This window comes from Myotis lucifugus, unplaced genomic scaffold, assembly GCF_000147115.1.
Source record: "Myotis lucifugus unplaced genomic scaffold, Myoluc2.0 scaffold_189, whole genome shotgun sequence".
NCBI lineage: Eukaryota > Metazoa > Chordata > Mammalia > Chiroptera > Vespertilionidae > Myotis > Myotis lucifugus.
In genome coordinates this window covers 1,173,606-1,195,178 of record NW_005871237.1, presented here as the reverse complement: position 1 = coordinate 1,195,178, position 21,573 = coordinate 1,173,606, and the positions used below count along the sequence as shown (strand labels likewise).

Below are 21,573 nucleotides of genomic sequence, written 5' to 3'. Positions count from 1 at the left end.
GGCCAGTAACTGGCAACCATTTACAGGAAACACAATACACTTCTGACTCTTCTTTCTGGTCTCCTGAGCACAGCCAGGGAAGTGCATGCAGGGGCGTAACTACAGCGCTAGCTTAGGTTATCCGGAAAGCTGGCTGATGCCTGCTGGACGGTGGTGACTCTCAGAGCTGTAACAGAGCAGTCTCCATCGCCACCTTACTCAGCCCAGTGCCTTCCTTCAGGGTTCAAGTTCTACCTGCAGCTCCTTCTCCAGCAAGAACTGGCCCATTCATCTCAAGTGAATCTGCGTACCCTTAGCATGAATCAATAAAAGTAACATTAAACATTTCAACTCAAATTCTCTCCTACAACTTTATGAAAATACGTAGTCCACTCTTCCATAACCTCAGTGCTTTAGGAAAAAAATTACAGCATGTGCTAAATGGTACCTGCAGCTCATCTTTAAAGATGCCTATAGATTTGGTGCCAGCTTAGAGAAGTTTAACTAGATGGCGAGACATGAACCCCATTCTTCATCTAAAAGACAAGAATGTCTGGTACCTGTGACAGATGAGGTTCCTGACCAACTTCCTAACTATGACCATTCAAAGGTTCAGTATGTGGCCCTCTGTTGGTTTTTTGTTTGTTTTGTTTTGTTCCTGTTCTCTAAAAATCTATTTCATTGCATCAAACTCTCACCAACAGAAATACCTGAAAAGATGTATTTCCATTCAAGGTGTAGGCTCCTATGTACGGTGGAGTCAGAAAAGTAAAAAATTTCAAAGGTACAATAGCATTGAATCATCACTACCTCCACTCTCCTTGTTTGCAGTTCTCTGAAGAGTGTCCAGGTGCTCAGATAATTCAGGGAGCTTCAGTCTCAGGAGGTCTCTGAAGACAGCCATATCCACAGACAACGCCCGGAGATTATTGACAAAATAGCTCTCGGGAAGTACCTTGTCAATAAGGTAAATCATAATCTGAAGAAAAAAAGATAAAAAAACATATTCAAATGGATCAAATGTAGTTAGCCAAAACACACTGTCGTTTAAATGTGTCAGTACCAAATGTTCTGGATCTTCGAGGTTCAACTCCACCCTGGGTGAAGAGCATGTGCCATAATTACCTGGATAATTCATCATTATCTAAGCCATTCATCGTTATCTAAGTAAGTTCTCAAAGCAGCTCAGACCCGCAGACTGCTATGGTCTACAGTTTCTACATGGGCTGCTAGACCTGAGGCTACCCATGGGTGGCTGTGATCAGACAACCCTCAGCCTCGCTCTGAGAAGTACGAGGTGGAGCACGTGCTTCCGCAGCAGCCAGCAGGAATCCCAACACTGGCTCCTTGAAGTCAGCAGCTTTCCAACCTTCCTACGAAAACCAAGACTGGCCCATCACAAAACATCCCCCTGAAGCCCATCTCAGGATTCACCTACCATCAACCTGGGTTATCAGAATAACTGATGTGGGCTCTCTGTCCACTTTCCTTTCCTGGGAGAATGCAACAAGGTTTTGTTTGAACAAATGAGACTTTTAAAATCTGGATTCCTTCCATAAGGGTGTCTCATACATAAGTTCTTCAAATTACTACTTTCATTCTCATTTTTTTTATTTGCGTTACCTTTTCTAAGAAGTCAAGAACCACTAGAACGGCCCAGCAAAACACACATGTTCTAATCTCTGATCCCTTCCCTGTCAGCACACATGCTCTTCATATGCCCTCCCTGCTAGAAGACATGCTCATTCCCCAGACCACAAGAAAATCAAAATTGAGAACAAAATCATAGCTGGCCCTATATGTTGGTGGAAAGTAGCTATCTCACATATTGATTTTCATCATTTTGCAAAACCTAATTTCCCCCCAAAATTATCTCCCAGACCTGCCAATGGCCCATTTTCCCCTCATCCCTGGCTTATAATTTCTACTTTTAAGGTCAGAGTTTTAACTAAGTCAATAAGGGTAGAGACATATTCTCAAGAATACCTGCCCCTCCCCCCAGATCTTTATTCCAGGATTAGGAAGGCCCAGGGAGCTGCTATAGCCGTCCTATACGTATAGGGACAGAATTTACCAGGTAAATGTACCATCACTCTGAAAATAGGAACTTAGCAATAAAAAGAGTATATTCAATCCGTGTCAAGGGAGGTGGTCCCAGAGTGCCCAGGCCAGGTGAGGGGGGAGTGAGTTTCCAGCAGAGCACAGTGTCCGGTCAGACTTCGCATACCATGGTAAGGGAGGGGGGCGTACAGGATCGCTTTTCATCTAGGATAAGTTATGTAAGACTGAGAAAAATATTTAAGTTTTTATGAAGAAATTATGAGCCTCAAGATTACTCAAAAACAAGAAAACAACAAAAAAATTACCAATTCTCATAATAATTCTGTGACACAATAAAAATATTTAAGTTTTTATGAAGAAATTATGAGCCTCAAGATTACACAAAAACAAGAAAACAACAAAAAAATTACCAATTCTCATAATAATTCTGTGACACAATGAAATTCTCTATCCCATAGCATCTCAAAGTCTGAGGTCTTATGTCAGCAATGTCACTCCACCCACTACTGTATTTCAAGGACCAAACATTGCATTAAGAAGAAGAAGAAGGGGGAGGGGGAGAGGGAGAGACAGGAAGGAAGGAAGGAAGGAAGGAAGGAAGGAAGGAAGGAAGGAAGGAAGGAAGGAAGGAAGGAAGCAAAGATAGTCTCTTCAACAAATGGTGCTGGGACAACAGGACATCCAAATGCAAAACAAACTGAATTTAGACACAAACCTTACACCCTTCACAAAAACTGTCTCAAAAGAGATCATAGACCTAAATGTAAAATCAATCCTATAAAATCCCTAGAACATAGCATAGCCTAGTGACCTTGGGTATGGGAATGACTTTTTAGATATAACACAACACCAAAGACATAATCTATGCAGAAATACTAATAAGCTAGACTACATTAAAATTTAAAACTTCTGCTCTGTGAAAGTGACAGAGGCCCAGGGAGCTGCTATAGCCGATATAGTGAATTAGAAGACAAGCCACAGTCTGGGAGAAAATACTTTCAAGAGATCCATCTGATAAAGGACTGTGGTCCAAAATACACAACGAACTCTTAAAACTCAATAATAAGAAAACAAGCTTTAAAAACAAACAAACAAAAAAACTCGATTAAAAAATGGCCCAAAAACCTTAACAGACACCTCACCAAAAATAAAACAGTTACTAAGTGCAAAAAAGCAAGGAAAATGGTTTGCCTCCATTTAATAAATTATATATTTCCCTACTAATTACAACTCGCAGAGGCCAAAATAGCTGTTGGAAAAACACCAACAGCCAATATTTTCCTTTGCATCAGAAGTATTTCTTCATAAACCCAACCTTCCTCTGCACATTAAATGCCTAACCAGATTCCTAAATGATGATAATGTCATTTCATTCCATAAAGTTCATTTTCTTAAATATTCAGTTTCTGAGCTTTATTTAATCCATCTTTTTATGTGACTTTTTACTTTCTCAAGTACCATCACTGAGTCCTTTCATGATTTGATTGGCATCATAACCCTTTCCCCAAACCTTCCCACCCCACCCCCAACCTGAATTGTTTATTTCAGCTTTTTAATAGAGCAGTTCCCATTTTATAGTCATACAAGTAAAAGCTGGGGGGAAAAATAACTAAAGCTGATGGACTATTTAAACAAAATTGCTTCTTAAAAAAAATGTTTTAAAGTCATGTATTCGATTTGTCACTGCCTCCCCCGTCCACCCCTGCCTATTTGATGAACAAGTAGCTTCAAAGCTGTTTCCTTAAATACATGAATGGAAAAAGTGAGAGGGTGAACACAGAATGAGATTGTGTCAGGCTGGCTTTATCATTAATTCCATGATGTGTATAAAACCAGGAGGAAATCTGCTTATCTTTCCATATCAGAATTAGTCCCTGGTTGAGAATATCACAACTGGTGTTTGCCATAGTCAAACAAAGAATGGGAGTGGGGGGAGGTGCTCTTGAATACAAAGGCGAAGTAACCATCACAAAGCATTGCAATCAACAGCAGTCTGAGGATTCAAATAAGAAACAATCCCATATAGCCCCAAGCAAGTAAGGCAGTGGTCATCTTCCAAGTGTAAAATGCTTTCTTCCTCCTGAAGACTTATTTCTGGTGATTCACTGAATCACATTCAGACCTACATGCTTAAACTGCTAGTGTCCCATCTCAAAGTGTTTTCAGAATTTATTATTTTTTTTTTACTAATAAAGGCCCTGGGCATCAAAGATTAAAAGATAATTCGCTTCTATAACCTTTCTCCAAGCAATCTGCTTCCATCATAAACATTCACTCTCAGCCTACCTCCTCCATACCTCATCCCAGATATGCAAGAATAAAGCAATCTAATAAGATCCAACCAGAATTTAGGATAACTGGTGGAGTAGGCGGTTTCTACCATGACCCTAGGGATTCCCCATCTCCTGAGAGTAACACTCTTATATAAACCCTTTCCCTGGAGTATGGGCTGGACCTAGTGCCTGGTTCCTAATGAACAGAATGTGGGGAAAAGGATGAAATATGACTTCTGATATATTGGCTTCAAATCTGTAACCTAATCTCTTCTGTGTTGCTCACTCTCTTTCACTCTCTTGCTCATTGAGGGATACCAACCAGAATGTTGAACAATGGTGAGCCCCACAAAGTGGAACTAAAAAAGGGCTCTGACCAATAGCTAGCAAGGAACTGAGGCCCTCAGTCCAAGACCTGTGAGGAATTACAGCTTTCCAACAACGACCTAAATGAACTTGGAAGTGAATGCTCCCGCCTAGTCAGGCCTTCAGATGAGACCACACCCCAGCCAACAGTTTGAATGCCACAATCATGTGACTCTGAGCCAGTTAAGCCACGCCCAGATTCCTAACTCAAAGAAACAGTGAGGTAATACCAAGTTTGCTGTTTTAAGCAGCTCCTTTGTTATGCAACAATAAGTATTAATATAATTAATAACTAACTTGCTTTAAAAATAGATGTCTCCTAAGTGAATCTAAACACCTAATCATCCTCTTCACATCTGGTAGCTACATGAGTCTGTCACTTGACCTGGCTTTAACCTGGGGGAAACGGTATCATGGGTAATTACGAAGGCGTGGCAAACACTTCGGAAGGAAGTGGGCATCAGGGAAGAGAAATTATAGTTCCAATATTTAACTCTCTGAAGAATTTTAGTTGCCTTCTTCAGAGCCTGATACTCACTTTCAGAGCATCCCCTTCGTTGCCTTCCACCACTTCCAGAATTAGTGCAGCCAGGATGTTAAAGCCTTGGCAGTACCCAACATTCTTGTTCCAGCGGGCATAGGCCAGCAGGACCCGCTTCAACACAACCCTGTCTTGCTCCGCCTCCTGGCCACAGTAAGAACTGCAGCCTGTGCGGTGAAGATCCTAAAATAAGAGGAAAACAGTAATTTTTTAAAGTGACTTACTATACTCTCTCTCAAAACCAAAAAATAAAAACAAAAACGGTAGCTATTTCTTTTCCTCAGCATTAAGTAGATTATAAACATGGACTGTAGTTTTTTAAAACTGTATATGCAACATGGGTCAAAAGAAATTCCTTTTCTTTTTTTCCTAATGTTTTCTAATATGCTTAGACATTTTCAACAGGAATTGCAGTCAGGCAAATTTTCTACTTGAAGTGTTTCCAGAATTAACACAAAGAGGGACTTAGAATTAACAAAATTTCATATAAGTTGACAGTTTATTTAATACCATATCTCAGATAAAACAAGTCATTTCAACATATGTATGATACATGCCAACATTACTTCTTACAGAAAAGGATATAAAGCTTATTTAGCTATCAAAACTCCAAATAGTATTAAGGAGCAAACCAAAATAGCAAAAAATGCGACCTGTATTGTAGAGGGACAGAAAAATCATTCTGTCTAAAACAGAAAAATTTTCTGTCCACATTGTTTTATAAATTTGTGTAAAACAGACAAAAATTTAACATTTGATCAGGGCAATATCCATAATTTTATTACCAGGCAGAGACTATGATTTTCAGGAGCTGAAGTCATTTTACTGACAAAGTATTCACTTCAAAAATAAAATAAAAGATCTTCTTATATAACCATAACTAATGGACATAAGACACTGGGGGGTAAGGGAGGGCAGGGGCTTGTAGAAAAAGAAAAAAAAAAAAAGATCTTCTTAATAACGTGATCATTCTAAAATGTGCATTGCCTTAATTTGCAATTTAAACAGAAAGAAAATATTTAAAATATACAATACTTCATCTGTGAGAAACACATTCTGAAATTCCAAATAAACAGCTGAAATGTCAAAATGTAAAAGCTTTTCAAGCATACCATATAAAATTCCATAATATATTTTTAGGATTTGTCTGAAACTGACCAAATTAGATCAGAAAGTAGCTCCTTTTAGTTAGTACTTCCTCAGAAAAAAAAAAAAAATCTTCAAATCTGCCAAAACATTAGCCATCTTGTGGTGACCAAAATTTAGATGAAACAAGTTTCCTTTTAAAACCTCAGCTTAGTGTCACACTGTGATGTATTCATATAAAGTTAAAAGCCACGTGCTACAGGCTTATGTAAGAGAGTAATAGTGAGATCAAATCGAATCAGCAGGGTTGGCTTTTGGCACCAGGTTCTAACCAACTGTAATGATCCAGGTAGGCAAACCACCGCTGCCTCCAGGGCTGGCCTGGACCCTTGACCAGCTAGTTTAATTAGACTGGCCCACCAGTCAATCTAATTATATTCATGAATTGTCAGTTAAGAAATTATCAAAGACCCTAATAAGAACCCAATTATTATAACAGGACTATCCTTAACTTTAAATTCCTCAGTTACTTTTATGTGAAAATCCAGTTAACAGCGCTGATCAATGCTAAAAAAAAAAAAAAAAAAAAAAAAAAAGAATTCATCTGTTATGTGAACAAATAAGCTGAATATGAATGGAAACATTTTATTCTTACTTGGCAACACACAAACTTTTGAAGACAATGTATACAGTCAAAGTTCTTCATTAAAAAGCTATTAACTAAAGAAGAAACGGAAAATATACAGACTTTCGGACCATAAGGCTTGATGCTCTATCCAGGAAACGTCTGGCTCTTGGAATCTTCCTTCTAAGTTAGGACAACAGGCCCCGCTCAGGGGCATTACCTTGACTATCTGAATTCCCATTGAGTCATCATCCGGATTACTCCTTTCATTGAAAGTGAAGCGCAAGGTTTTGTCCCAGTCAATGGCTATGCTGTGCAAATAGTGATCTGCCAAGGTCAACCAAACCTAAAATATGAATGAAGAAGGATGCTAAAGTCAAATACATAATTTCACCTTTACTAGGACTAGTGATTGCATACAAGAAAATGGGAACTGTTCCTAGCCCAGAAACAGCCCACGTGCAGAAATCCAAAAGAGCCTCCCTGAGATGTGTATTGTACTGAATTGCATCAATTAGGACCTTTCATGTGTTTGAAATTTCAATTAATATTTGTTGAGTTCCACTATGTATCAAGCAATGGTCCTAACATTAGGAATACTGTTAAAAAATGTTTTTCAAGTTTTACTTCAGTTCATTGAATTAGCTATATTATAGTACAAGCTTGTTATACTTGGCTCTGAATTGTTGTCTATGCTTGAGCAATAGTCACCTGGTCCTTCATGGAGAATGGGCCTTTTCTCACCATGAGGTGGTCTCTGCTTCTAAATCATATCTCTCTCTCTCTCTCTCTCCACACACACACACACACACACACACACACACACACACACACTCACACACACATACGACAGATGAGCTCCCATAATGAATAACTTTTAACTGTCTTTAGAGTCAATGAATATTTTTACACATTATCCTGAAAAGCTGTTTCTGAAAGATGTATTTCTTTTTTTTAAAATATATTTTATTGATTTTTTACAGAGCGGAAGGGAGAGGGACAGAGAGTTAGAAACATCTACGAGAGAGAAACATCAATCAGCTGCCTCCTGCACACTCCCCACTGGGTATGTGCCCACAACCAAGGTACATGCCCCTGACCGGAATCGAACCTGGGACCCTTGAGTCCGCAGCCCGACGCTTTATCCACTGAGCCAAACCGGCTAGGGCTGAAAGATGTATTTCTTAAGGTCATTTTTAATGTATATTTTGAGGAACCCCTTATATTCAAATTCTAGCAGAATTAGACTAGGTCTATAAACTGATATAGTAAGAGAGCATTTCAAGTTTTGGTATCTGAACATAGTTAGCAGGAATATCACTGCTTAATATCTCCACTCAGACTTCTCTCCTAAGCATCAGAATCATATGTCCAAATGTCCACTTGACACCTTCAACATAGATATCTAATAGGCATCTTAACCTTAATAGATACAAAGCCGATCATCTAACCCATCACCACCTCAGCTACACATGCACACATATGAACACACACATCTGCTCCTCCCATCTAAGTAAACAGTAACTCTCCCCTTCCAGTAGCTCAGGTCAAAATCGTGAAGTCACCGTTGACATCCTATTACCTCATATTCAATCTAATAGGAATTCATGGCAACTCAGCCTTGAAAATATATCTAGAATCAGACCCCTTCTCCATCTCTTGCCTAAATTATAAGTCTCTACTAGCCTCCCACTTCTGTCCTTGTCCCTCATATTCTCGAGTTAGTAGCCAAAGTAGTCCATTTAAAATATAAGTTGTATCATATAATTCCCCTGCTCAAAATTACCCAATGCTTCCCATCTCACACCCAGCAAAGTCCTACTATGGCCTATAAGGTCTTACGTGATCTGCCATCCTCTTAACCCCATCACACTACCTCTATGAGCCTCTCTCCTATTGCTTTCCCCCTTTTCACTGTGCTTCAGCCACCCCGTCCTCTTCCTTTTGCTTGTCTATTCCTGAAATGCTCCCACCTGAGTGTTTTCTGGCATACTCTTCCCCCAGGGTAGCTGCATGGCCCACGGCTCACCTCCTGCAAGGCCTCATTTAAATGACACTTTGCTGTTTAAAATTCCACCTCCTTATCGCCATTTCCCACAGTTTCACTTATTTTTCTGCTTTATTCTTATCCATGGCACTTATCACCATCTGATATACTTTATATATTTTATTCACTGTAAGCTCCATAAGTACAAACATTTTGGTCTGGTTTTTCTTTCCACTGCTCTATCCCCAGTACCTAGGACAGTACCTGGTGCAGAACAGATAATCAATAAATATTGAATGAATGAATAATGAAAGGGGACATGTTTTAAATTACTAAATTTAGAATATCATTTTTTACACTCCAGAAATTTAAAGAGGGACAGAGTGATGGCCTTTTGTATTTCAGCCCTACCAATCCTCCTTACCTTTCTCCTCCATTCTTTTGGTATTCCTGTTGATAGTCTGGCAACTGCCTTGAGAGCATCATACCACTAGGAACAAAGAAGAAATATTGGCAAAATGCTACTACTGACCTGGGTAAGCACTTTTCAATCTTTTTTTTTCATCCTGACATCTGTAGAGCATAAACTCTGTACAGTACACTGGGTAACAGTCAACTTCTTCCAGCCGATATGACTGGTGTGAGGACTATGCCTGCCCCAAGCCCCACCTTAGCACCCTTAACACACCTGTGATCCATTTGCAATCCACGAAAAATAATTGGGAAGCACTGGTTCAGAAACCAAAACATGTACTATGGATTCAGAATAACAGGTGTTTGGTTTTGTAATTTTTTTTCACACTTGCACCATTAATAGAAAGTACAAAAATTTTCATGGTAAGTATAAACCCAAGCGTCATCTGTATTTTTAAAAATGATTTGTCTTCTTATGCTTGTCAAAGTTTTCCCATTTTGAGAATGCATCTCAGTATATTATACCCTGTAGATACCCCAAAAGAAGAGTATTATCAAAACCAAACAAAGTTACCTGCTGAAAACCATTTCTACTCCAACAAACTAGACAACCTGGAGGAAATGGACAAATTCCTAGAAAAACACATAACTGTTATTTTGGGAGAAAATAAGTTACATCAAAAATAGAAGTAAAAATTAACTGAACCATCATGAAGTTTTTTAAACTTTTACTAATTTTTAGTCAATTTTGTTAAAGAAAAAGAATATTGGTTGTTACTATAGAAAAAAATAACCTATAGCAATAGAATGGAGCTTTTCCCATAAGATGGTGGTTTCCACAGCTGTCTGGAGTAGTGCCAAACCAAAAAACAAATACATTTTTTAAAAAAATCACAGGCTTGGAGTTAGACCTCCATTCAACTTTGGTTTCTAGAGTCAAATAAATAATTTAACCTGCCTCAGTCTCATTTCTTTTTTCCTTTTTTAAATCCTCACCGAAGGATATTTTTCCATTGATTTTTAGAGAGTGGAAGAGAGAGGGAAAGACAGAGAGAAACATCGATGTGAGAGAAACACATCAATTGGTTGCTTCCTGCATATGCTCCAATCAGGCTCCAGGCTGGGGAGGAGCCTGCAACCAAGGTATGTGCCCTTGACCAGAATCGAACCTGGGACCCTTTGGTCCACAGGCCAATGCTCTATCCACTGAGCCACACTGGCTAGGGCAGTCTCAATTCTTTATCTTTAAAAATTAGGATAAATAATACCTATCTCAATAGATAGTTGTGATGATTAACTGTAAATCATCTAGCACTATATCATTAATATTTATAAAACTTAGGAAGAGAATTCTCTACTTACAGAATTTGTTTTCTAGCGCATTTGAGTGGATTATGTCTATTAGGGAAATGTCAGTGGAATATCAAAAGTTATAAAAATAATATCACTGCCCTCCCACTTATGGAATCCTTAGTAGTCCTATTGGAGATTTCCTGTTTTTAAATTCTGTCTTAATAAACTTAGCTATTGGAGAAAAAAAGTTGGTATGTTTAGTTATAGACTACAAGCTAAAAATATAACTGAACTCTAATGCTAAGTTACCTACAACTTTAGATAAAGTTCCAAAGTTGTTGTTTTTTTAATATATTTTATTGATTTTTTACAGAGAGGAAGGGAGAGAGATAGATAGTTAGAAACATCGATGAGAGAGAAACGGAGATTTCTTGTTTTTAAATTCTGTCTTAATAAACTTAGCTATTGGAGAAAAAAAAGTTTGTATGTTTAGTTATAGACTACAAGCTAAAAATATAACTGAACTCTAATGCTAAGTTACCTACAACTTTAGATAAAGTTCCAAAGTTTTAAGTTTATTTTGGAACTTCTCTGTTCCAAATCCCAAATCTATGGAATTGAAGTACATAAATAGGAGAATACATAAAGACTATATGTTTGATATGTATATTGGGCTTCTTTTAATTCAGAATTCCATGTTAGAAGCATATGTGCTGTCGTTATTAAGGTAAAATTAAATGACAATTTTTATTCCTACTTAAGTTGTGTTTTAAAAAAATAGTATAATCAAATCTAAAAATGCTACATTTTCTTTTCCTACAATTTCAAAATCAATGAAATTACATTTTAAGTCACTTTTTAAAAGACATGACTTGAAAGTTCAAGGATCAAGATATACCAAACATTAGCCATAGCATTCAGTTCTAAATGATTGTCATTTATGATGAAATGTTTGCTTCTAAGATGTTGATAGCAGATTAGGCGTACTGAAAACCTCTCCACAACTACGTAGAGCTGGTACGCGGGTAGGAACAATCTTCAGAATTTGCAAAATTATAATAATAAAGTAGACCAGTCTTTTTAAAAACATGCTGGTATATATGGAGTCAAGAAGCTGGAAAGAGATGTGTCTGACTTGCCCAAGCCCAGGAGAGCATGCAGATGCCCTTCGTGGAGTCCGGGAAGAAGGCTGTGAGTACATGAGAGGGGCCTCACATTTCTAAAGTCAAGCTGTGGTAGAGAAGCCCAAGATAGTTCTTTTCAAAGCTTCGGGTTCAAAACCATACTCTGTCTGGGTAGATAACATTTTCTTCCCCCAATATATATCCAGCACCCCCACAGATTCTCCCTCTCTGTGAGCTGGTTTAAATGAAGCCCAGGCCTCAGTGCCAAGCAATGATGCAATGGCCACAAGAGTGCCTGCGGCTCCAGCGCAGGATTTAAGGCTGGAACACACCCGGCGGTGAGGTTGCTGTCCAGACCCTGGGTGCTGAATGGAGGAGGTCTAATCATGACGTTTGCTTTGGTCGTGTAACAAAGACCAGGAAGTTCGGTCCGCACGGAATGATTTCTATCGACCTAAAAGCCCGGATTCCCTGGATGTAGTCCCCAATATGCTCCCCGGACTTGTTCGGAGCACCTGCCGAGAGTCCTGCCGAGTACCAGGCGGTGCTGTAATCCAGCTGCGTTAGTCAGTCAAAACCACAACTATTTTCTCCTGGTCAGAAATGAGTCACAGGCTTGAACTAGAATTGATCATTTGCTGCCTGTCGGCAAAAGCTGAAATCAGGTCATTTTCATCGACTCGTCTAACTGAATGAATGCGGGGAGGCGGGGAGGGAAGAAAGGAGGTTTATGTTTCATCTGATCATCACAGCTGTTCCGGGTTCAGAAATACAAAACACTTCTAATGTGGGAAGGAGATTTTTTTTTTTAAGGGTAAAGTAAGACGGTGAATAAACACTACAGTCTCTGTAACTAGACACTTCCTTGGGGAGAAAAACAAAGGAACCACGAGCTTCGGAAAGGCAGCCACGCTTTCCACCCTTTGGGGGCTCAGTGCCTCGGCAGATTCGCCCCTGCAGCCTCAGGCTAGCAGGTCTCCGAAGGCGCTGGGAGGCAGGGGCTGGGGGAGGTCGAACCCGCCTGGAACCCAGCTGGTGCCCCTCAAGGGACGGAAGAGTGCCAAGCGCCGGGCGAGCGCAGCTGGCTCCCTCTGCGGCCACCCTTGCCAGAAAGCTCTGAGCCCAGGCTCCCGCGCCAGGGCCGGGCTCATGAGCCCCGGGGAGGGATGCCGGAGGGTGGAGCAGGCGCCGAGTTATGCAGCCTGGAGAAGCAGGGATGTGTAAACACAGGCTGACAGCAAAAAGGGCCCAGCCTGGCACAGTCAGGTGCGCTCCCAGACTTCACCTGTAAGAAGGGATCTCCGGGCTGCAGAAGTGTTTCCTGCCCGCTCCGAACTCGGACAAACACACCAGAAGCTCCAGGCGAGCTGACCCCACACTCACGCCGCGGGACCCTCAGCAAATTCCTCCCCTTACCGCCCACCCCCACCCCCCGCCGATTTTCCCTTCGAATCTACTGCCTTCCCCTCAGACCCGAAGTATCAAACCGGTGCTTTTCTCCACCTCTTTCAAATGAGCCTGGCGCACAATTGGTAGCGCGGCCTCAGGCAGCCCGGGCAGGCTCCAGCACTTGCCCAGCTCGGGGCACAGGCAGGACCAGACCACGCACAGGCCGCGGGAGCGGGGGCCCTAGGGCTGCGAGCGAAGCTGCGGGTCCTCCGCGCCTTGGGAGGCCGCTGCCTCCGCCCAGGCCCTGCTTGCTCTGCGATCTGCCCTCCCAGGTTGACCCAGCCCCGCCTGCGCCAAGCCGCGGTACCCCGCACCCGGTACCCCCCGCTCGGCGGCCCGCGGGCTCTCCCGGGCCTAGGCAGAGCCCGGCTGAGGCAGAGGCGTGAGCAGCCCCAGCTCCCGGGGCGCCGCGCTAGTGTCCGGTGCCCCCTCTGCAGCCCAGGGTCCTCACCCGGCTCCAGCGTGCAGAGCAGCCGGGGCGCGGTCCGGGAGATGCAGCTGCGCTTCTTGAGCACATTGCTCAGGATGGTGCCCACGCCGCCGCCGCCGCCGCCCTGCCGCTTCAGGCATCTCCCTCCGCGCCTCAGGGAGCCGGGCAGTTTGTCCTGCCGCATCCAGGAGCGCCCCGGGCTCCGGTGCAGCCACAGTCCACCTAGGTACCCGCCTGCCCCGCCACCAGCGCAGAGGCTGCTCGGGAGGCTCCGAGTCTGCTCAGTCGAGGGTCCCTCGGGAATAGCGTGAGTGCCGCCAGTGCTCGGGGCTGGAGGGGACCTGCGGGGCACCGCCGGAGCCTACGAGCGCCAGGCGGCCAGCAGGCATCTGCAGTGCGGAGCCGGAGCCGCACGGCTGAGGCTGGAGAGGGCTTGGGGCGGGGAGGAGGGCGGAGCGCGCAGGAGAGAAGGCGGCGCTCCCGCCCCCAATGCGGGCATCACTGTGCGCGGAAGGGGCGGCTCTAGGGCCCGGGAGCAGCCGAGCTTCGGAGCTCGGAAACCCCGAGCGGGCGGGTGAGCAACTGCGCTCAGGAACCAGAAGCAGCAACAGAGATTTCCGAGCTTCTCACAAAGTCTGGGAGGGGATGGAGTGGGCACCAAAGGGAGGAATCCCCGGTGCAGAACACCAGTGAGATGCAAGTGCCCCCTCCACCCGAGCAGCGTCGGAAGGGAGGTCATCCAGAGGCTGCCACATGGCGAAGCCCGAGCTTCATCCCAAATTGTTTTGAACTCTTTGCTGGCAGCTTAGAGAGGCACAGCGAGCACACTTAAAAAATGGTAATAATAAATGGTCTTTATCTTTTAAAAAATATATATTTGTATTGATTTCTGGGAGGAAGGTAGAGATGAAACATCAATAATGCTCTACCACAGAGCTGGTTCTTTATCTTTGGAAGTATGGGTTTCAAGATAAAAAGAAGTGTTCCCAATTAAAAGCAGTTTTGTTTTTGTTTTTTTAAAGTGCTTCCTCATCTCCAGCTAGAGATCCGATTCAGTAGTTCAGAACTAAGTATCATTACTGTGTGTTTTTTAAAAGCATTCTTAAATTACGGCACTCACCAGTGAAATGTTAGTCATAAAAAATGAATGAAGCCCTGGCCGGTTTGGCTCACTGGATAGAGCATCAGCCTGCAGACCGAAGGGTCCTGTTCGATTCTGGTCAGGGGCACATACCCTGGTTGCGGGCTTGATCCCCAGTAGGGGGCGTGCAGGAGGCAGCCAATCAATGATTCCCTCTCATCATTGATGTTTCTATCTCTCCCTCTCCCTTCCTCTCTGAAATCAATAAAAAATATATATTAAAAAAATGAAGAATGAGGAAGGAAAGGATGTGGGGGGAAATACAAATACATTTGTATTTGCTAACATCAAAAAAAGGAACACTAGGTGGATAAACCAAAAACTAATTTAAAGAATATTTATGTGGGATATATCTGATAAAGGGTTAATATCCAAAATTTATAAAGCACTCATACAACTCAACACCAAAAAAAAACACCCCACAAATAATGCAAGTTAAAAATGGCTGCAGGACTTGAATAGACATTCTCCAAAGAGGACGTACAGATGGCCAATAGACATATGAAAAGATGCTCCAAGTCACTAATCATCAGAGAAATGAAAATTAAAGCCACAATGAGATCTCCTCCCGCCTGTCAGAATGGCTATCATCAATAAATCAACAAACAAGTGTGGAGAGGATGTGGAGAAAAGGGAACCCTGGTGCACTGTTGGTGGGAATGCAGATTGGGAATGCAGCCACTATGGAAAACAGAATGAAGGTTCCTTAAAAAATAAAAAATGGGCCAAAACCGGTTTGGCTCAGTGGATAGAGTGTCGTCCTGTGGACTGAAGGGTCCCAGGTTCGATTCCGGTCAGGGGCATGTACCTGGGTTCCGGGCACATCCCCAGTAGGAGATGTGCAGGAGGCAGCTGATCGATGTTTCTCTCTCATTGATGTTTCTAACTCTCTATCTCTCTCCCTTCCTCTCTGTAAAAAATCAATAAAATATATTTTTAAAAAAATAAAATTAAAATTAAAAAAAATAAATAAATAATGGAACTGCCTTATGACCCAGCAATTCCACTTCTTGGTATATATCCAGAGAAACCCAAAACACTAATTTGAAAGACTATCTACACCTCTGTATTCACTGCAATGTTATTTACAATAGCCAAGATATGGAAGCAACCCAAGTGCCCATCCATAGACGAGTGGATGAAAAAGCTGTGCTACATACATGCAATGGAATATCACTCAGCCATAAAAAGAAATGAAATCTTAATATTTGTGAGAGCATGAAATGGGCCTAGATAGTATCATGCTAAGTGAATTAGTGAGAGCAAGACAAATACCATATGATTTTACTTGTGTTTATAATCTAAAGAGCAAAATAAATGAACAAACAAAATAGAAACAGACTCATAAATACAGAGAACAGTCTGATGGTTGCCAGAGCATGAATGGATTAAAAACTACAAATTGGTAGTTACAAAATATTCATGGGGATATAAAATACAGCATAGGGAATGTAGTCAATAATATTGTAATAATTATATTTGGTGCAAGGTGGATACTTGAAATATCAGGGGACCACTTTGTATAGAATATGATTAACCACTATGCTGTATACCTGAAACTAATACAAAATAATTTTGAATGTAAACTTATTTGAAAAATAAAAATTTTTAAAAAGACCATTTATGTGGGAGAGAACAGTGTGGTCTTAAGAGACAAGAATGGAAAACTGAGCCTTCTCTGGATGTGCCTTACATAACATAGCTTTGACTCAAGTTATATTAATAAAATAAATAAAAGAAACCCCTAAAAATTGGAAATGAATGAACTCAATGGGATATTTCTTTCATGACATAAGAACACAGAAAAATATAAGTTGCTTTAGAATACAGTGTTACGACTGAACATGAATGGTGATTCCAAAGCAAATAGAAATGCAACAAAGTCTTACATTTCATTCAGTAGTATTCTTGTCATTGGTAATATTGGAGTTGTTTTTTAATTCTTTTCTTAAATTTTATTTATTCTTTACAGAGAGGAAGGGAGAGGAGAGAGTTAGAAACATAGATGAGAGAAACATCGATCAGCTGCCTCCTGCACACCTCCTACTGGGGATGTGCCTGCAACCAAGGTACATGCCCTTGACCGGAATCGAACCTGGGACCTTTCAGTCCGCAAGCCGACGCTCTATCCACTGAGCCAAACAGATTAGGGCTATTTTTTTTTATTCTTATATATACCATAGACGAAGCAAATAAATAATTATGGTAATGTCAAAAGGAACCAAGATGTTTTCAGTGTAACAGAAAATACAAGCATACAAAAAAAAAGTTTTTCTTAAATCTTTTAAAAAATACATATGTATCCACGGATAGGTTTAAAAGTAAGGACAACCAAGCAGCTATGAACACCCACAGCACCCAGGTTGTGGTCTCAAAAACAATTCCCCACTAAAAAGAACCAAGGGCTCTTTGGAAGTGTGACTGATCCCAGATCTGGGCCAGAGAAAGTGCAAGATGAACCTGAAACATCTTGATGAGCTCAGAAAGGAAGCAAGTGCTCCCAAACTAATGGGGTCATCTCAAAAGGACACAGGAGCCACATGCATAGGCTTCTGTTGGCCAAGGATGGAACAATTTGAGCATCAAAACCAATGGCTGTTATTGATTTAAAAGTGTTGAATATTTTTTAAATGTATTCCTAATGATACTCTGAAAGAGCTAAAAAAAAATTAATAAATAAAGAAGTCATTCTAATAACACTGGCATACTTATTTTGTAATCAGTACATTCTGGGTTTTGTGAAGTGCCCCCAGAATTTAAGGACAATGTCAGAAATGGTACAACCCTAAGCATGAAATATACATTTCATATATAAGAATCTGTTAAAATGAGATTAGTCATCTGCAGAAATAAATCAGGTGGATAAGGGATGTGTAAACTACGCAGTTCTGCCTGCCCGAGGTAAAGATGCTTTGAAAGAGGCAGCGCTCTGCCTCATCATTTCAGAAGATGAAGTCATCGTTTAACTTGGTCGTGACTAACTGGCATAGGTTCCACACCACGCTCACATGGAGAAATCTATCCTTCATCAGCATGATTATTTTTTAAAATATATTTTTATTGATTTCAGAGAGGATAAGAGAGGGAGAGAGATAGAAACATCAATGATGAGAATCATTGATCAGCTGCCTCCTGCATGCCCCCTACTGGGGATTGAGCCCACCACCCGGGCATGTGCCCTGACCTGGAATCAAACTGTGACCTCCTAGTTCATAGGTTGATGCTCTCAACCACTGACCCATACTGGCCGGCCAGCCTGATGATTTTATAGGTTTGGTACATGTTTGTTTCCCGTTAGCTTTCTCCTCATTTTAATAAGATGTCCATTCACTCTTCTGGTCCATCTCAATAATAGAAAGAGGTCGGGTGCTTGGCTTTGGCCAATTTTTTACAAGGCACAACAGGCCCCTGGGGTGAAGAGGGTGATGAACCCCCAGAATCAAAGACAGAAAACTGGAAGGAGAGGTGGAATTCTGGAAAACAAGCTGGTAACTGCATGCACAGTCTCGTCTTCCCGAGTTCTCATCTGCTCAAACCTCAGAGGGTTTGTGTTCTATTTTAACAAGAGAGGCTATTCACGCCCAGCTGCCTGCACTGGGCCAGCAGGAAAGACAGCCTTGCCCGCCAAGAGGAGGAGCCAGGCCCTCTGCTCTCCAACACTGCCTCTGGGGAGCAGACGCGGACACCCGGCTCCCAAGGCTGGCTGACATGCCACTCAGACCATCTGGTCCCTTTGGCTCTGACTCCATGCTCACCGTGCAGACTTTTGATTGTCATTTCACTTCCCATAGAAACTTTGCCACAGAGGAGGGAAACATACTCACCAGTTAACAGTAGTCAATACCCCTGAGTTCACTCAACTCTCAGTGAGCTGAGGAAATCGAATTCCGGGACGGCCAAAGCCAAAGTCCTGGACCTAGCCTGCTAGCCCACTCAGACATGTCATGACTGACAGCAGGGCCTCTCTCCCAAATCCTTCTTCAGTTCCTCTTTTTACTAGTAGTCACAAGCTTGTTTACTTTCAAGATGAAAATTCTATTTCACCTCTCTTAGATTTATTATAAGCAAAAACTGACTCGTTTTTCTTTTAAAAAAATAAAGCTTCCTTAAAAATGTCCCATTCTAAACTTACACAGAAGTTGAAACTAGAAAATAAAGTTTTAAAGAGTTTCTATTATTATAGCAATAACTAGCCGGGGAATTCCATAATATTATTTTGTTTACATTAGAGAGGAAAACCAAGACTGCCAACATTTATAGCAAACATAATTAAATGGGCACTAAAATACAATGCCCTAACAGCAGCCGTGGCACAAGCCTGCTATTATAGTTATTGTGTGAGTCATGGTTTCTTAATCATGTCTGGAATATTGTTTTTCAAATAGCAAAAGATGTCACCGGCCGTCGGCCTGCAGAGGAAACAAGGCCGGCATGGACGCTGCTTGAGGACCACAGCGGGTGAGACGGCCACCCAATCCACCTTACCATCACTCTTTACTGATCAAGTGATTGTTACTCATCAAATTGTATCGGTGAGTTCGCATTTGGGCAAAACGGTTCCTTGGTCTGGCCCCAAACAATTACATTTTAAGCTGAATTTGGGGAAAAGAAGGCTCAGTGAAAACTTCACATGGGGTGTGAATGACTCGGATTGCTAAAGAAAATGAATGTTTTGAGAAAATGCCCTGAATATCTCAGAGATTCCACTTCCCGGGGAACATCCCCGGAGACAGGAGCTCCCAGGAACAAGGGAGCAGGGCTCTCCAGGCCTACGTGCTGGGAGCGAGGCTTTCTTAAAAGCAAACCATCCCTTTAATGGGAAAAGGGGGAAGAAGCCAGAAGAAAAAGGAAGCCCCACATAAGAAATGAAAGCCGTGTCCCAGGGGCTTCCGGAAGGGAATCAGGTCTGGGACTTCCGTGATTTCCTAATGTTGCTATTTTTGTATAACAGTAAAGTCTTAAAATAAAAAGGGCCTACGTGCCTATCTTCAGGGACTGAGCAGAGCTAGTGGAGACAATTACCAAGAGAAAAGGCCCCCCCGGAAGCCTGCTGTGAGGAGAGAGAAAAGGCACAGGGAGCCAGCTGCCGGGGAAAGGGGCCTGGAACCCATCCCTGCAGCCACAGCTCCGGCTCCCAGGGAGCGGCTCACCTGCACAGAGCCTCCGAGGGTCAGAGCATCTAACCAGGTATCAGGTCTGGTGCTGTCACCCACTGGCAGAATGGGTACATCCTTGCACTCCTGCTGACAGAAAGAGTGGGGGTCTGGTGACATAAAAGCCACTGTTCTCCTCTCTGCTCTTGAAGGTCTGTGAGCCACTACTGAGCACGACAGTAACTGGCCGGCACTGTACGACCTTAACACGCTCCTCAGACCTAAACATGGGGCCTTAATAAGCGGCTCTTTCTGCTCCTCCTCCATGATGGAGCCCACACACTATGAGCTCATGGTGACAAGCATCAGAAAAGCCTCTCATGAGAGAGACTCAGAGTCAGGGCAGCAGAAAGAAATGGAGGGGGAAGGAAAAAACCTTACACTGATCTGACACCTCGCATTTTATACGAGACATCTTATTTTCTTACTGCATGATTTTCTCTTCTTAGTCATAAAAAACGATTTCTCTTTTTAAACACGGGCATCCTTGAAGACAATCAGGTGTGCCTTTTGTATTTCGTTCATTTCGGAGAAAGGATTCTGTCAAGCATGGCACAGAGAGGCTTTGAAATTCCCACACCAAATCCTACTCAGCACCATCTCTACCTCCTGAGGGTCCCTGTTTATGCTTTCTCAGACCATCCCCTTTCATCGGATATTTCCAAACGCAAAGTCACCCCTAACACTCCCCCCAAACACACTCAAATATTTGGGGTGAAGTATTTTAAGAATAACTAGTTTTATTTACAGACCAGAAATATGTGTAAGTTAAAAACTTATATAGTTATTTAATTCACAGCTGGAGTGGAAGTCTAATTTTAGAGTACATACCAGAAATATACTTAAATGTACTTTAGTTGGAAATATCCAATTAAAGGTCCTCGTAACCAGAAACTCATAGATAACCCAAGATTGTAGAAATCATCCTATTAGTCTTCTTGGTTTGTAAAATACTGTTAAGTATTTTCTTGCCTCAAAGTAACTGAAATTGATTCAATATCACTTGAGGTAGGTTCATGTTGACCATATAAAGACATCTTTGTATTTCTTTTATTGATTGATTTCATTCATAAACATGTATTCATCAACTGCTGCAGAAAAGCCATTGTGCTATGTATGGCCAAAGAGAGTATGAATTCAATACATTCTCTACCCTCAAGAAGCTTACATTTTACCGAGGGAGAAACAAATGGGTAGTGGAAGGCAGTGTGAAAGATTCACTTTCATCCTATGCAAATACTTGTAGGGATACCATTCTCTCCGCCTCCTCCCAAGTATCGTATATTCCAATGCTTTCCCAGAGCTTTATTTCACTGAACTATTAAATTTCACCTGAAAGGAAGCCAAGGACAAAGCTCATCTGTGTGCTTTGAATTATGATATTCAGAATTACGTACGTCCACATCAGGATGAGTGTAACTGGAAGACCCTTAACTTTGGAAGATGAAAGCATTGTTTAACCCGGTCATGATTAACTAGTTAGCTTAGATTTCCCCACCTTTTGCGGCCAGCCATTCTAAGATTCCTTTGACCCAGTCAAGGAATATGAAAGGAGATGTTTCTTATAAATTGATGCAGATTAGTTTAGCTTAGAAATATATGTTCCTGGAGAAGAAGGGTAATGCCTTTGATAAGGGAATATGCTTAATTT

The 21,573-nt window shown here is 41.9% G+C and overlaps 1 protein-coding gene across 1 annotated transcript in view; it reads right to left on the bottom strand.

The window, feature by feature from the left end:
• Positions 1 to 21,573, bottom strand: part of TBC1D30 (TBC1 domain family member 30) — an 81,029-nt gene that overhangs the window by 22,314 nt on the left and 37,142 nt on the right. The window contains exons 5-9 of the mRNA XM_014462723.2: positions 9,907 to 9,922; positions 9,343 to 9,408; positions 7,152 to 7,277; positions 5,218 to 5,403; positions 790 to 958 (exon numbers count right to left, since the gene is read on the bottom strand). Of these exons, the coding sequence (XP_014318209.1) occupies positions 790 to 958; positions 5,218 to 5,403; positions 7,152 to 7,277; positions 9,343 to 9,408; positions 9,907 to 9,922 (563 nt within the window). The remainder of the gene's footprint in view (positions 1 to 789; positions 959 to 5,217; positions 5,404 to 7,151; positions 7,278 to 9,342; positions 9,409 to 9,906; positions 9,923 to 21,573) is intronic.